The sequence below is a fragment of the Hypoxylon trugodes genome, assembly GCF_022578975.1.
Source record: "Hypoxylon trugodes strain CBS 135444 unplaced genomic scaffold F4822scaffold_2, whole genome shotgun sequence".
Classification (NCBI taxonomy): Eukaryota; Fungi; Ascomycota; class Sordariomycetes; order Xylariales; family Hypoxylaceae; genus Hypoxylon; species Hypoxylon trugodes.
Window position 1 is genome coordinate 1148287 of NW_026250017.1, and position 14654 is coordinate 1162940.

Consider the following 14654-nt stretch of genomic DNA (forward strand, 5'->3'; position numbering starts at 1 on the left):
ATGACGTGGTCAGCAGGAGTTAGGTCGCTAAAATGTTATAAGCGATAGGAGACTAAATATCGATTTACACGGCGGTGCCGGGGTGATGTTGCACAAGCATACACTACGCACCAACACAGGCGAGCGCGGGTACAGCAATAGCAGTAGCCAGCTTCGTATCAATTATATAGGTGAATAGGTTATAGAGATCCAGGGGTATGTGGTGTGTGACGGCACTTACTCTCACAAGAGCCTAGGCGGCCGGAAGCCTAGACAAGAGACCAGGATCGTCCGCAGAAGAAGATAAAGGGGTGATTGCCGACACTGACGACGGACTCACCGCCGTGGGTGGACGGCCGAAAAAAGGTGTTTGCGAGCAATATCCTGTTTTCCCTCGAATTCCTTGTCTTTCTTTTTTCTGATGTTTCCTCCTAGATTTGGATTCGACTTGTATTAATTTTTTTATTATTTTTTTATTTTTTTTTTTACCTCCTTCGCCGAGATCGTCGAGGATTCCCGCAAAGTTGAATAATTGGATGCAAATCGCCTATGATACGGGATGAGAAGTTGATTTGGAGGGGAGCAACGAGCACGACGTCGGCATCGAATCGAATGGAGTGGGTTTTTTAGGATACCTAAAGAAGGGAGAGAGGTCGGGTAGGCTGGTAGGTTCTGTAGGTAGGATTTGAATGGGTGCTGTACGGTATAACTCAGTAGGTAATCAATCTGTACACTGATTGATATGATCAAGGATTAGAAGTGCAAGGCCAAGTGCTAAGTGCAAGGTGCAAGGCCCTGAAGGAACTTGGCTTTAGAAGGTTAGAAGGACTAGAAGGAGACATTGGCACATTGGCATTGGCGTCTGCTACTGTTAATCTGCTAATCTTTACACTACATTTGCTTGGGATTGGACCCGATCTAAACCAATTCTGGCCTTAGGGGGTACCCGGGTTATCATCGGCTCGGGATTCTTAGGTGTATCCCTTTATCTTATTCACCACCAAATTTCCACGCAAGATGGATAAGTCATTACATTTCTGTACCATTGTAACGGTTCTTGTACCACCCAATACAGTACTTACGTTTTCGCGGGTGCGGAAGGCGCGATAGTGTTCAAGATAACCTTGGAGGCCTTCGAAACGAGAAAACGATCAAAAATTCAATTCGAGATAAAGATCAACGTTGCGGCATTAGCGGAAAGTCAATTTTTATACGCTCATTTTATATGCTCAGACTTCTACTTATAGACGTGGATTAGATTAGTAGCCGTTCAATGGCGATTTCAGTTTCTGTACCTGTGTATCTCGTGGGAACAGAAACATTTACCCATGACCAACATTGAAGCTCTTTTCCTTATACGTTAGGAGGAACACAACAACTTCATAAGTGAATATTTTTGGGTCTTACATCGGCCCATACCTAGGTACATTACAAACTTTTATATGCGATTTCGAAAACTACTTTCGGACGCATTCTGCGATGAACTGTAATTGTAGCCGTTACGTAGATGTAAAGCTTGTTTTCTAGGTTTTCTAGGTTCAACGGAATAGCTCATGCACAATGGGACGGGTGATGCAGCCAAATACGTAACGGATTTGTGGGGCAGAACGGTGAACAGGTATTGATTGGTTCGAACTTAATATAATGAATGTTATGTAATTCGCTAATCACGTGCCCCTGATTCTTCTGTAAGGAAGGTTATTCGAGAGCCTTGAAGCCAAGACAGCTAAGCTAAGCTTCATTATACCTATTCTTTCGAGGTTCGACAGGTTCGACGACGCCAACTTGTTATAGCTTGAGAATCCATCGAAAATACATTTATCCAACATACGGCTCAATATAGAGCATACTCAACTACCATGGTTGAATCAGAAATCGCGCCCAAGTTCGCGCCCTTTGTCGGCATGGTAAGCTCAAGCTCCGAGTCCCTTCAGCTCCGTCCATCGAAGCATTTTGAGTGACTATGCTAATCATAATCTGATGCGATAGGCCGGCATTGCGGCTGCCATGATCTTTGGCTGTACGAACCCCTAATTCCGATTTATTCCTTCGATCGTGACGCGTACTGAGACGATACATTTAGGCATTGGAGCAGCATACGGAACCGCGAAATCAGGAATCGGTATCGCAGGTGTGGGCACATTCAGGCCAGACCTGATCATGAAGGTTCGTGATAGTACAGATCTAGCTTTTCCCAAGCTATTTCTTTCTATCCTAATGATGTCCTGTATTTTAACGCGAAGATGAACTAGTGTCTGATCCCCGTCGTCATGTCCGGAATTATCGCCGTTTACTCGCTCGTCGTATCCGTCCTGATCGCCGAAGACTTGAACCCTCCATCGCAATCGAGTTATAGTTTGTTCAGGTACGTGCCTGATATTTGAACGGAATAGAGTAAACAAAATGGCGGAAACTAATGCTTATGAATAGTGGCTTTCTGCACTTGGGATGTGGTCTAGCTGTCGGATTCACAGGACTTGCGGCTGGATACTGTATTGGTGTCGTTGGTGACAAAGGTGTTCGCGCGTACATGGAACAGTCCAGGATATTCGTCGGCATGGTTCTAATCCTCATTTTCGGAGAAGTCTTGGGTCTCTACGGGTAAGTTCAATCACTACAATGATGCAAAGAGTAGTTGCTAATTACATATAGTCTTATTGTCGCACTTATCCTCAACACCAAGAGCAAGGGCTAGATCACTCGAATACGGATACTACGATCACTCACAATGGCCATTAAATGTTCATATGAAGGAGCATAACATAAGCCCGATCTGTAAGGGCATACTGTAATCCATAGCTGCATGATCAACGGCGTTTTATGGGTATGTAGAACTAAGGGTAAACTATTAGAACCGTTGACGGTTGGCAGGTTAATGTCCGGCCAGATGAGTTGGCCAGGACCTCTGTTGGTGTATGAGACAACTCAAGAGATCGAATTATGGAATCATCTTCAAATCAAAATCCATTATAACTAAGTTCATTGAAATTGTGTTAAATTCATAATGCTAAACAAGAGTCGGCTAGCTACAGTACAGCGAAGCCAAAAGGAATGGTGAAGAAATGGATTATCCCCTTACTCCCCTACTCAACATAATCTCATGGCTTCATCCGTCCATTCTAAATGTGAACATCCCATCAATACGTTGAATCCAAAAGGAAAAAAGAGATGTGTCATCCGAGCCGATCTAGCCAGCCCGCCCGCCCAATTTGACGCCATGAAGGTAGCGCCGCCCAATGCGTGAGAAGGAAGAAATAATCCAAAATGAAGCCCTCTAAATGAGTGAAAAGAAATGAGATACAGCGCCCATTAACAGTTCCAGTCTCGAGTGTCAAGATTCTCAAATATGTTTGAGGCCACAGCTGATTATCGACCAAAGCGGCGAGCGAGTCTTCCCTGACTCTCAAAGTTGTTTCGGAAAGCGTTCCAGCTTCGATCACGCTCATCCCAGTCTTTCGTCTGGCCTATAAATCGAGAAAGTCAGCGCTCAGAGAAAAAAAAAAAAAAAAAAAAAACCAGGTGTGACAATTCAGACTCACCCAAAAACCAATCCCACCGTCTCTCCTCACGATACAAAATATCATCCCCATTCTGCCTCGCCAACCTCTCCCGTCTAGCAGTGGCAGCCGCCTCCTCACCCACTAAATACGGATCTTCCAGCGGACGCACTTTATACGGATCGGCATCATCCGCCGCAGCAGCAGCATTCATGCGTTCGACCGCGGACCTTAGGGCAGTCTCAACACCACCCCAGCTCCGCCCATTCGCAGCCGAGACACGCCGGTGCGCGACTCGTTGGTAGTGTCGCGCGGTCGGGTTACTGTGCATAGAGGACCAGGATGGAATGGAGAAGGCTGCTAGCTGCGGGACGTCGTTTGTGCGCCGTCGTGGGGATGGGATGCGTGGGAGGCCGGCGCCGGGGGCGAAGGTGGATGTCATAGGTGTTGGTGTTGAAGATGAGGGGGAGGGGGGGGATATGTTGAGCATAGATGAGGAGGCATAGCCTGGGGGTCGAGAGGGAGGCGTGGGATGCGATTCCCGTGGTGTGTATGCGGGTGCGCTTTCGTTGGTTGGGATTGTGGAGTGGTAGGATGGCGCTTCGGATACTAGAGTGAGGCTCTTTGTTAGCGCTTCTGCTCTCTATCGTGTTTGTGAAATTGGAGTCGTGGAGGCGCCTTACTGTATGAAGGTGCGGCTGATCGTATCGATGCCGTTTCAAAGTCCTCCGCGCTTAGACGGTCCAGGCGGGTTGGGCCATTCTGAATAACTGTCTCGGTGGCCATTGTGTAAACTCGGGGTGAGGAAAGAGTAAATATCGCAATTCACAGGGTGAGGCTGTAAAAATTGAGGAGGGAGGTTCGGTGATAACACTTCGCACATCCAGTCCAACAGCTTCCTTATCATTCAAACCCTTTCACCTAAAGGGAGAACCAGCCAACCTAGGTAGGAAAGGTGTCAAGTGAGAGGTAATCAGAATATCGTAATCACGGAATCAAGTACGATAACAGATCGGCGTTAAAGAGCTTCCCCAGGGAGGTAGGTAAGGTAAGAAATGGGTGTACTAGAATAGGTAGCCTGGTACGTCTGGAATGGATAGCCTGATTCAAATAAAGGGCTGGTGGTGTACGTGAGTGAGTACGTATGTATAGGTAGATAGGGTTCACAATGACGAGCACTATAGTTACGGTGGTCACGGTGAAAGGACGAGCACACCACCACTTCATCAACAACACCCTCCAATTTATGTATGTAGGTTATTTAGGGTTGTTGTAGGTAGGGGGAGGTAGGTTGGCTCCAAACTACTTAAGATAAACCTTACGGAAAGAGAGAAAAAAAGGTAGATGAGATGTATGTATACTATGCACACGTGAGGGTTGCAGGCAATACAGGCTAGGATAGGGATGGTATGGAAGGACAAGAACGGGAAACGGAGGGGGGGAAACACACATACAACGTAAACTATCCACCATCCACTACGGCGGGAATGGGGTTTACATATGTATACCTATAGTATACGTAGTATGCGAGATTCTACTGGTCCAGACTGGTCTTGCTGTCGTGCTACCTTCTTCTTTCCAGGGTCCGACCTGCGTCACGATAGGCCTCCCGTTCTTCAGACCCGTGAGCCCCGAGCAGCCTCTCCATCTTCTCCATTCCTTTTCTCGTGGCACGGGTCATACAGACTAAAGTAGTAGTTTGTGGACGAAAGGGATATCTAGAAGCAATTATTTTTGCCGATAACCGACTCAAGTTTATGAGTATTGTATGTCCTCGAATGGAAGCTAAGAGGGGACCTCGGAAATACTGTAAGTGGTTTGGGCGGAGAAAGAGGAGCGGAATTGTCTAAGTCCAAGCGTTAATTGTTAATCATACAGTCTAAGAAAGTCTAAGAATTACGACAGCTCAGAAGCTCCACTGTATCCTATTTGGGAAGAGTATAGCTCTTCTCATTGGCTTGTGTTTATCTTATCAGACCCATTAACTCAAGCCACAAGACATGATTGGAGAAGAAGCTGACCGCAATCCGCATTCGTTCTCCCGCGGGGTTTATCGGTCATAGATTGTTACGAAACATAGCGGGGTATCTTAGGTACTTTGAGTATTTTACCAGGGGTACATATCATATGTAAACACTTATGCATGTCTAACAGCCAACTTTCGTCTTATTAGTGGGATGAGAGTGTCAATAATACCTCATTTTCTCTTCAGGGCTCAAAATGACGACATAGACCAATGATTTGGTGTATTAATATCCTTTTTCGTTGGATCAAAAATGTACTTGTTCTTTTGAGCATGTTTATTTATTTGGCATAAATTTATGCTGTCAACTCCGAAGTCATAATGATTGGGAGCCTCGAGTGTTCCTGGTTAGATATTCTACCTGCATATCCTAGCGATGCACCACGGCCCGCTAAGAAACCTGTTCAGGCTTGATTGACGAGCGTAGCATCCTTCTCAGCCAGCCGCAAATGCTCCGTGATCACTGTTCCGTCCCCTATAAGAAGTCGGTGTAATAAAACCCCCGGGGGTTTAATATGTCATATTCCTTCAACTTCCTAGCACAATAGGGAAGCTATTAATAATTGATGATTGGTATAACTTGGTTGAACAAGGAAGGCTTGGAGATGACAACTTGTCTATGCAGGTATACATGCAGTATTTATATATTATACATATGTGTATAATAAAAACACGAACACGAAAGAGACTTAGATGGGCCTCGTATCAACTAGTGATTACATCACTTACAATATGAATATCACCATATTCATCTTGTTGGATTACTATCTAACGATATTTCCGCTTCGGATCTGATGTGCGGTCCGCAGTGAGACTTATTTTTTGGGCCAAAAGTCGTCCGTCTTCCCGTGAAGCCGAATCGTCTTTGTCGATCCCACAAAATAGCACAGCCTCAGAAATCCCACTACTGTATGTCGGCGGGGTCTAGATCAAGACACGAAGAGAGGTTAGTGAGAGTTCGGTTTGCCTTGTTCCTGAGTACCTAGGTAGATAACTCCCACGGCTCGGCAGTAACCCAAATAACCACTCATTTACATGTACCTGTCTATTGACCATACAAATTTCTCCGGTTCATGTCAAATGTCCCTACTTTTTTACGTGATTGCGATCCTTATCAGGTAATAAGTCACCTGCAATCTCCATTTAAGACTTGCCTGGCAGCCTCTACAGCCCTTCAACTGCTTAATGGGGTTCAGATGACACCGTTCCACTGCAACCTCGTGGGGCGTGATATTAACAAGTTAAGATAAAGTTGAATGTTTTGATACCACAATCCCGATATGTCTTCTCTTCTTGAGGCAGTCTTTACTTATATGATAGAAAAGATTCGTGTACCATTCTCAGCCAAGCAACATTAACCGCCATCCCATGAAGTAGGTGCCTAAGTAATCATACAATCCAATCCCGCAATAGCCGACCGTTGTCATTATACGTCGTTGCCCAAAATTTAATAAGCCAGGTCTAGTAACCAGCCTCCAACTTCCCGTTGTTTACCAAATGCCCTATCCCCACCAATCCCAGTATATATGCCAACTTGACCAAGTAGATAATGCCAATCTTATATAGAACAACCCAAAACAATAAATGCGAAACGCTAACACGGACTGATTACCATAATCGTCGTTGGTAATAAACCCGTTCCTTGCCTTCCGACAAGCGTCGGATCTCTTCTTTAATCTTCTGCCTCCTCTCAGCTCTGCTTATTGGTTTTTGATTGTTCATATCTTCTCCGTTCTTTGGTGTTTCCACATCAACGTCATTCTTCTCTTGGTTATGCGGTTTTCGCTGTTTCGGCTTTTCGTCCGGGAATGTGGGCCGCACGACGATGATATCATCATTATCTTCTTGTTCAATACGAAGTTTCCTCCGACGATTCCCTAGCCGTGGGTCATCTACGTCGACTACTGTTCCATCTTCCAGTTCGGTCGTAGAGCGCTTGAATCGGTCTGGGAGGTAGATTTTGGGACTCGGTCGAGGTGCTCTGTTGATTTGAATGGCCGATCTTAAATCACGGAGTGTTCGTTGTTGGATGGCATAGCCGCTGAAAAATAACGCTGCCGTACATAAGACAACTGAAGAATGTAAATAGTCGTTAGTTTAGCCGTTATAGTTAGGTATGTTGCATCCATGTGTTTGCCTTTTATGGGGATCTGCCATACCTATTCCCGACGAGATTAGCACCGAGACTTGTGACGATGTCAATAACATCCTCTTTTTAAATAGCAAGATATTGATAGATATAGAGACAAAAACTCAGAAAATACACATTAAACGAAAATAATAGCTTCAAGATAATGTTATATAATAGCTGACATCTTGAATACGATGGTGTTAAGCCAGACAATAATATCGAATTTCCTGTTTTACCCCCGAACCTCGTGTCTCCCCGGCAACCCAACGTAAGCGCCCTCGGCCGGTTTCCGGCTTGGCGATCTGATCCGATCTAATCTCAGATCCCTATCGTGAAACCCTGCCGACCTCCTTTTTAAATGATAATTATCCCTTAACTTTTTCAATTAAAGTAGAATGTTATACTCGTGTCTTATCTCGCCAGATTTATTTCTATTTTGATGCAAATGGTGATAAATTCAACACTCTGCTGGGATCTCCGCTCGGACGTTCTTGTACTACCTCGCAAGCTGAACATCTGTATGTTGCGCCAACAATTTATTCACACCTATACATTTCGCAATCTGGTCTTTACTCTACAATGTGAGAGCACTTATGAGCTACACACCGCTCGATCTCCCTGTATTACATTTAACAGCAGCTCGGTCACATATGGCTGATCATTTCATAAATTGCACAATCTTCTAAGATGCCGAATATCCGGCCATGTTGACCAGAAACGTGGCCGGCTTTCAGGTCAGTTATTGGCACTATCAGGCCATACTATAAGATCGTCCATGCAGCCACAGCACACCGAACACCGCATAGAGACGTCACCTACAAGGTACACGATAAAGAAGTGGCTGCCTTAGCCCGCAAATCGCCCGCGAAATATTCGTGGAGGCGCCTCCGGAGTTATAGAAGACGCGGTCTCCTTCTTAATTGTACGAGTCCGAATCTATCTGAATTTGAATACCAGGCCCCTGTCAGCTTTCTTAGCATTCAGGGTTCGCTTATAAACTCAAGAGGGGCTATGAAAGTGAGGCTTTGAAAGATCCGACAAGGTGTCCATGAATTATTGGGTTTAATAGGGTTCAAAGTTGAGCTCTTCCATATCGAAGCAGCATCTAACGGTAAGATATTATAGTCCTGGTAGATGAGGAGCACGTCGCAGGCTGAGTTGCTAGAGGTTTTCTAGCTCCTCGGCCAACTTCCACAACAAGAATAAGAGTATCTCTCTGCTGTCCCAATATACATACTACGACAACAGGTGGTATTTTTAGCGTAATCGAGAGTATAAAATCCGCAAAATTATGAGCTACTAATGATTGAAGTGCATTCTCCCTCGCCTCAAAGAAATGCGACAGCCCTCATCCAAGCCCCCTTATCACCATGTCCTTAATCAGTGAGAGAATACACAAGCTTCTCCATACTAACAGGCTTCATATACGCCTCACTCCGACCACTCGCCTTCCGATTGTCAATAAACACAGACCCCATCAATGTAAACCCATCCGGAACAATCCTCTCAAGGCCGCCAGGCATCTCGCGAATAGGATTAGGTTCCAACATAATCTCACCACGCGCAGCGCTCGACTCCAAGTAGCGATAAAACTCAACGGCGAACTTGCGAGCATCCGGTTTCGCCCGGAAAATGTGACCTATACATCAATTCGCGTTAGCAAAACCACTCAAAGTGAAAAGGCAGAAGAAACACATACCACCAAACCCAATCTCCACACCCAAACCATCCCACACAGCACCATACATCGGCTTCACCCTCATCCTCTCCGGCTCATACCTCCCACCCCCAGGAGCCCGAATAACCGCAAACCGTCCCCCCTCAGCGCGAAACGTACTCTCAACTTTCCCCACCGTCTCATTCTCCGACAAGCAATCCATCGCGAACTCAACACCTTTCCCATCCGCCGCAGCGCGTACTTTCTCCGGCCACTCCTGATCGCGGTAATCTACTAGTACATCGTATCCATACGGAGCAGCTTTAAGTGCTGCGTGTTTGGACGCGCTGGCTGTCCCGATTAATCGGATTTCTTGCCCGCTTAGACGTTCTACTAGTCGGATTAGTTGGGCTACGTATAGACCTAAGGATGTACTGGAGCCGTAGATAAGCACGTTTACGGGCCCGTCCGCTGGGGTCCGACCAGTGAAGGCATCGTTTGGAGCGATGGCGCTGGGGGTCGGGTGGAACGGACATGGCATGCCTAACCGCCCGAAAACGGCTTGGGCCGCGGTTAGTCCGCACATGCTGATTGCGGCGGCTTGCTCGAGGGATAGTGAGGAGGGGACGGTCCAGATTAGGTCGTGGTCTATAGTCACGTGTTCGGCGAAAGCGCCGGGGCGGTCGTTGGTTGAGCATGCTGTAGGTTTCATTAATATTCATTCTTAATATCACGAATAGGGGTAGTTGAGGGAGCAGGGCCTTGGTGAGTACTCACCGCCTTGCATGAAACCCGCGACTCGCGCTCCAATGGCGACCTTGCTATCATCGACAGCGTCGCCTTTTCCGACGACGGTACCCGCGAAGTCGGTGCCCACTACGCGCTTCTCTTGCTCAGCAATAGGGTGCGTGACGAAGAGCCAATCAACGGGGTTAAGTGCCACGGCGTCAACACGAATAAGTAGCTCATTCGAGCTTGGTATGGGCTTGTCGATATCCTCGACTTTGGCGGTCTTGGTTTCGGGGCGGAGGATAAGTGCCTTCATGGTTTCTCGGGTTCTGCGTCTTCTGAGTAAGTTAAAATTTATCTACAGTTTCAAATGAGTTTCTGATAATGAGAATGGATTAGAGCCATAGCATAGAGGAAAGACCATCTTAAATATTTCATCTTGCCCGAATATCCTTAAGCCGACTACGATGATAATCAAATATTCGATACCGAAACATCTTCGGCGATAGGTGAAGTCTCCGACTTAGACGCCCTATACGCCGAGCATTGAGGTCGCATTTACGTGTATGTAAGCTGAGTCTATCTCCATGAAGTAATACTCCGCGCTCACCCGTCATGTCGATCATCGCGCCCTGTTGCGTGCTGAATAATATGTCAAAATACACCAGACGGAATCTATAATTCATCGCCACCCTATTGGTTCCTTATACATCGTCGCCCTCGCGCGCTTAGATGTGTCAGCGCCCCGACGCATAGCATACGGGAACCCGACTCGCGCCAAGCCACAAATTTCCCGATCAAGAACTCGAAGCATTTTATAATTGGCTCATAATGGTATGTAAGATCCCGAGATTGGCCCCTGACGGGCAGCGGGACGGGTGCTAATGTTGGAGAACAGGTGATGCAAGGGGAGATTTTCGAATTTGTAATCAAAAAAGGTACCGAGGCTGGAATTATACACATGCTCTCTACCCGTTTGAGCAAGCGATCACTAGAATTAAATGGTAACCAAAAGACTGAAACCTGTTCATAACTCCAGCATGCATATATCATCAGTAAGCACGTAACCAATCGCGTGTCCGGACCCTGATTTATGCCCAGACCAATAGGTACATCGCGAAGCCTGTCTATGCACATTATAATTTATATCCGGCGGCCAATAAACATCCATACCCGATTCCTCTACCTCTCCGACCCGATCGCCGGCGCCGGATCCGCCGCACCGTACTCGATATCTATTTGGGTATTCTTTAAAATAATGAGTTTTTGGCTCGTAGCATCGTCATCGACCATTGTGTATTGATCCCACCACTCCTCTCGCGGTCGACCTCCCTCGCATTTCGTTGTTACCAACCAGTTACCCCTATCCACGCTACTATGACGGGTGCGTTGAGCGGTGGCCTCAGGGGTGGTGGGAGTGAAATTTCTGCGATGGAAGCTGCTCATTACGTGGTCCCTCGGCATATTCCCATCGGTTAGTTTTACCCTTGTGGCACCGATTCCGAACCCAAATCTTCTGAATAGTGGTTGGAGGGGCGGAAGAGAGCCGGCGATGATACCTATGCCGCACTCGACGATGGACCAGATAGTGATATTTGCGGCTCGACCTATTTTGGTGTTAGGATGTAGTTTGTAAGTATAGGGCATATTGTGAATTCACTTACGGAGGTTATCGCCGTGATCATAGGGGCTTGAAAAATTTCGTATATAAGGAAACCGAATACAAGTAGAAATGCTAGCTCTATAGTGAGGTGTTGGTTAGTCAAGGGATATTATAGTCAGAGGATGTGCTCAGAGGGGGTCATGACGTACAATGCACCAAGGGCGAGGATGAAGGCAAGGGAGACCTTAGTCTTCAACCTCATATTCAGATTCCAAAGGAGGAGTGCCGGAAGGATAGCGCAAGACCAGTCAATAATGATGGATATTGCCGAAACCGCAACAACTATTTTGCTAGACTGTACGCCTTTAGTGCACTCGCCGACAGACGGCTCCCAGTTAGCGGCAATGGGATGACATTGATCCAATACAGCTCCCAACCCCAAGAGGGATGTGAAGATGCTGAGGAATATGATAATCCATAAGGGGATGACGAAGCGCTTAGCCCTAGAGATGCGCAAGAGAGCGACGCAGATGCTGAGTTTGATAAATGGATGACACACCATATACGTTGCTAGGAAGAGGAAGAACCCTAAACATGAAAAACGTGTAAGTGTTTTTTCCCCGAAAGCATCGCTGCGATAAAAAAGTCCAATACGATATTAGACGTACATTTTAATCCGTTATTATATGTCTTTCCCGTGGGATCGAACGCCGTTACGATTTGGTCGGTTGAGCCTAGGCCCGAAAAACACCCGCCAAATGTGAAGATACAGCACGCAATGTAGACTATCTGTAGCGGAACAGTTTGTTAATACGCAATAGTCGCTTTTAGGACGGGGGTTTCCGTTTACTTACGAGAGCGATGAACATCAAGTAGTCATCTTTCCCGATCGCACCGCTCTTAATTCTGACCCAAGCCCGCAGGGCAACAGCAACGATAGCGAAGACGCAATGAATAATAGTACACGCGAGTACGTCAGGTCCGAGGCCTCCCGACAGGTCGATCGGGACAGAGTTCGCCATGACTCTTTATTTTCTTGGATCCAAGATAAAGAAATTGAAGTCGATGGCATCTATGAATCAAGGGGGAGGTCTGCAAGTTCCCTATATAGAGCACAGTTCTATCGCTTGGCAACCCTAGTTATGCCCGGAATTTTTATTTGAACGAGTTTGATTATCCCTTTAGGATCCGGCGATCATGAATAACCCATGATAACCCTGCTATGTCGAACTCCGTTTCGTCGCCTGTTATATCACGGCATCTAGTCCGGACGATCTTGCCGGCGTATTGTAAGCGAAGACGGAGGTGACTTACATACACCCAGGTCCATGGACTTTTTTCCTGTACTCTTTTCAAGTACCACAAACCCCAGAGTAGATCAGAGGTATAGCAAATATCGAGACCATGAGCCTCGTAGGAGCTATGTCGGCGCAGTACCAGGAAGCGGCTAGAATATCGTCTGTACATGCATATGTGTAAGATTATGCAGGCAAGAGTCCGGATCGGGATGGCGGGTGTAGCGGATTTTATTACCCGGTGACGCCATACCATGGCCCTGGTATGTTGTCTTTGTTTGCTTAGAAGGTCAGCGAGAGTCATTTGGTCTTAAGGCAGAGGATGTGGCAAGGTTTAAGCTGGTAAATACGTCCGTTCGGCGCAGCGCGAAAGCTGCCCGGTGGTCCACCGTCTGGCAAGTTCCTTATGACAACGTGCTTACTACGTCTAGGGAGGCTACACGTTTGACGTGTCAGCCATTGTGTTGGATCTTTCAATGACGGGACTTGATGATGTCCCAAGGCAAGGGAAGCGAGAAACACGGGCGGTACGCATCGAATAGGAGATATTTCGGAAGTTAATCATTGACATTCGAGACCCAGGTCTAGCAATTGGTAACTTAACCGCACCCGGAATGGTGGTAACTACTCTACGGAGGGTAGTCCCGGCATTCCATAGGTACCGATAACCTCCGGGATAGTATCCGGTATCATAATTCAAGTCAGGGTTCCGCTACTCAGCGGAGAACGATTGTCTAGGTTTTAAATAATCTCTTTCAACGTCAGTCCCGCTATAATTACCGTCGTGGGTTCCCCCAAGCTTTTTAATAACGAAGATGCATTCTAAAGTCAGAGATTTGATACATTAGGTGTACCTAACCTAGGTATACTCGGCACTTCCTTCAAGATAAACGGTAGCAACCGAAACTTGGTACCCATCAACTACTACAAAGAAATTTATTCGTTAGCAAACTTATATTTTTCCCTAATGAATAAAGAAGTCTTTAGTTGATGTCATTATACCCACTTGCTGGAATGGTTGGATTATTATATACCTTTTCCGGGTTTCACATCTTGATTATGTTCTCTTGACAATATTATTTCCTGCGGGCTCAAACGTGTATGCCCGGGTTTTCTCAGGGTATATACATTCGTATACATCGCGAACGAGCTCATTCAAGCCACAATATGTATTCACAGAAGTGGCTCTACCTAAGTTGAGTAAAATATTGCAGTCTCTCATGCCCTCTGATGGACAATGTTTTTCCTTTCTTTTTCCGGTGTGGATTCCTGCTTGAATCTGTTGACTGAGCCCCTCTTACAATCAAAATAAGGTGGGCTTATGGTCAAAGAGGTGCAATCTTGGTAACACGATAGGGCGACAGGAGATTGCAGGAGCTCCATACAATTTCTGTGTTACTCTGGTGGAGATGAGGGAGGACACCTGGCGGACCAGTAATAAAGCCGATAAAGAATATTGGTCATCCTATTCCCGCTACCTAGAAAACTTCATGGTTCAGCTGGTAAAAAGTGAGGTTCTCGTGCGCTACTATGGATGTTTTCCCCATCGATTGAAAATTTATTACCAAAATTTTCAGACGGATCTTAATCCGCGTTTTGCGTTGGGAAGACTTGGGGAGATTAATGGCTGAATCTAGTTGTTTTGAGAAGAATCCCCCTGCTTCTTCTTTTGGATGAGTCCTCATGCTTTTTGTTCTTCATTATCGTGTGTCATGTTGATTCAAACTAGCGATATTACGA

At 46.2% G+C, this 14654-nt stretch overlaps 4 protein-coding genes across 4 annotated transcripts; 1 reads left to right on the top strand and 3 right to left on the bottom strand.

Moving 5' to 3' along the window:
* The first annotated feature begins 1707 nt into the window (after nt 1-1707).
* On the top strand, nt 1708-3039 carry F4822DRAFT_389600 (V-type ATPase). The gene is made up of 6 exons (XM_051456984.1): nt 1708-1886; nt 1969-1999; nt 2063-2145; nt 2232-2344; nt 2410-2580; nt 2632-3039. The coding sequence occupies exons 1-6, from the start codon at nt 1839-1841 to the stop codon at nt 2672-2674; spliced, it is 489 nt and encodes a 162-aa protein (XP_051317864.1). The 5' UTR covers nt 1708-1838; the 3' UTR covers nt 2675-3039.
* Nucleotides 2958-4927, bottom strand: F4822DRAFT_389604 (uncharacterized protein). The gene is made up of 3 exons (XM_051456985.1): nt 4160-4927; nt 3519-4085; nt 2958-3443 (listed from the first exon to the last, which is right to left on the bottom strand). Exons 1-3 carry the CDS (start codon nt 4260-4262, stop codon nt 3346-3348), a joined length of 768 nt encoding a protein of 255 aa, XP_051317865.1. The 5' UTR covers nt 4263-4927; the 3' UTR covers nt 2958-3345.
* A 1759-nt stretch (nt 4928-6686) lies between these two features.
* On the bottom strand, nt 6687-7812 carry F4822DRAFT_389610 (uncharacterized protein). Its single transcript, XM_051456986.1, has 2 exons — nt 7659-7812; nt 6687-7571 (listed from the first exon to the last, which is right to left on the bottom strand). The coding sequence occupies exons 1-2, from the start codon at nt 7705-7707 to the stop codon at nt 7108-7110; spliced, it is 513 nt and encodes a 170-aa protein (XP_051317866.1). The 5' UTR covers nt 7708-7812; the 3' UTR covers nt 6687-7107.
* Nucleotides 7813-10950: 3138 nt separating this feature from the next.
* Nucleotides 10951-12794, bottom strand: F4822DRAFT_115348 (uncharacterized protein). Its single transcript, XM_051452527.1, has 5 exons — nt 12474-12794; nt 12288-12408; nt 11829-12207; nt 11681-11757; nt 10951-11623 (listed from the first exon to the last, which is right to left on the bottom strand). Exons 1-5 carry the CDS (start codon nt 12639-12641, stop codon nt 11199-11201), a joined length of 1170 nt encoding a protein of 389 aa, XP_051317867.1. The 5' UTR covers nt 12642-12794; the 3' UTR covers nt 10951-11198.
* Nucleotides 12795-14654: the final 1860 nt, after the last annotated feature.

Bases quoted from the DNA above. Each gene is read 5' to 3' on its own strand.
- F4822DRAFT_389600 (XM_051456984.1), top strand. From the start codon at position 1,839: ATGGTTGAATCAGAAATCGCGCCCAAGTTCGCGCCCTTTGTCGGCATG. The intron at 2,345-2,409 runs GTACGTGCCTGA...GCTTATGAATAG, and splicing joins TCGAGTTATAGTTTGTTCAG to TGGCTTTCTGCACTTGGGAT. The intron at 2,581-2,631 runs GTAAGTTCAATC...AATTACATATAG, and splicing joins GAAGTCTTGGGTCTCTACGG to TCTTATTGTCGCACTTATCC.
- F4822DRAFT_389604 (XM_051456985.1), bottom strand. From the start codon at position 4,262: ATGGCCACCGAGACAGTTATTCAGAATGGCCCAACCCGCCTGGACCGT. The intron at 4,086-4,159 runs GTAAGGCGCCTC...GCCTCACTCTAG, and splicing joins ATCAGCCGCACCTTCATACA to TATCCGAAGCGCCATCCTAC. The intron at 3,444-3,518 runs GTGAGTCTGAAT...CTCGATTTATAG, and splicing joins ACGGTGGGATTGGTTTTTGG to GCCAGACGAAAGACTGGGAT.
- F4822DRAFT_389610 (XM_051456986.1), bottom strand. From the start codon at position 7,707: ATGTTATTGACATCGTCACAAGTCTCGGTGCTAATCTCGTCGGGAATA. The intron at 7,572-7,658 runs GTATGGCAGATC...TACATTCTTCAG, and splicing joins GCTAATCTCGTCGGGAATAG to TTGTCTTATGTACGGCAGCG.
- F4822DRAFT_115348 (XM_051452527.1), bottom strand. From the start codon at position 12,641: ATGGCGAACTCTGTCCCGATCGACCTGTCGGGAGGCCTCGGACCTGAC. The intron at 12,409-12,473 runs GTAAGTAAACGG...GTTCCGCTACAG, and splicing joins ACTTGATGTTCATCGCTCTC to ATAGTCTACATTGCGTGCTG. The intron at 11,624-11,680 runs GTAAGTGAATTC...ACACCAAAATAG, and splicing joins TGATCACGGCGATAACCTCC to GTCGAGCCGCAAATATCACT.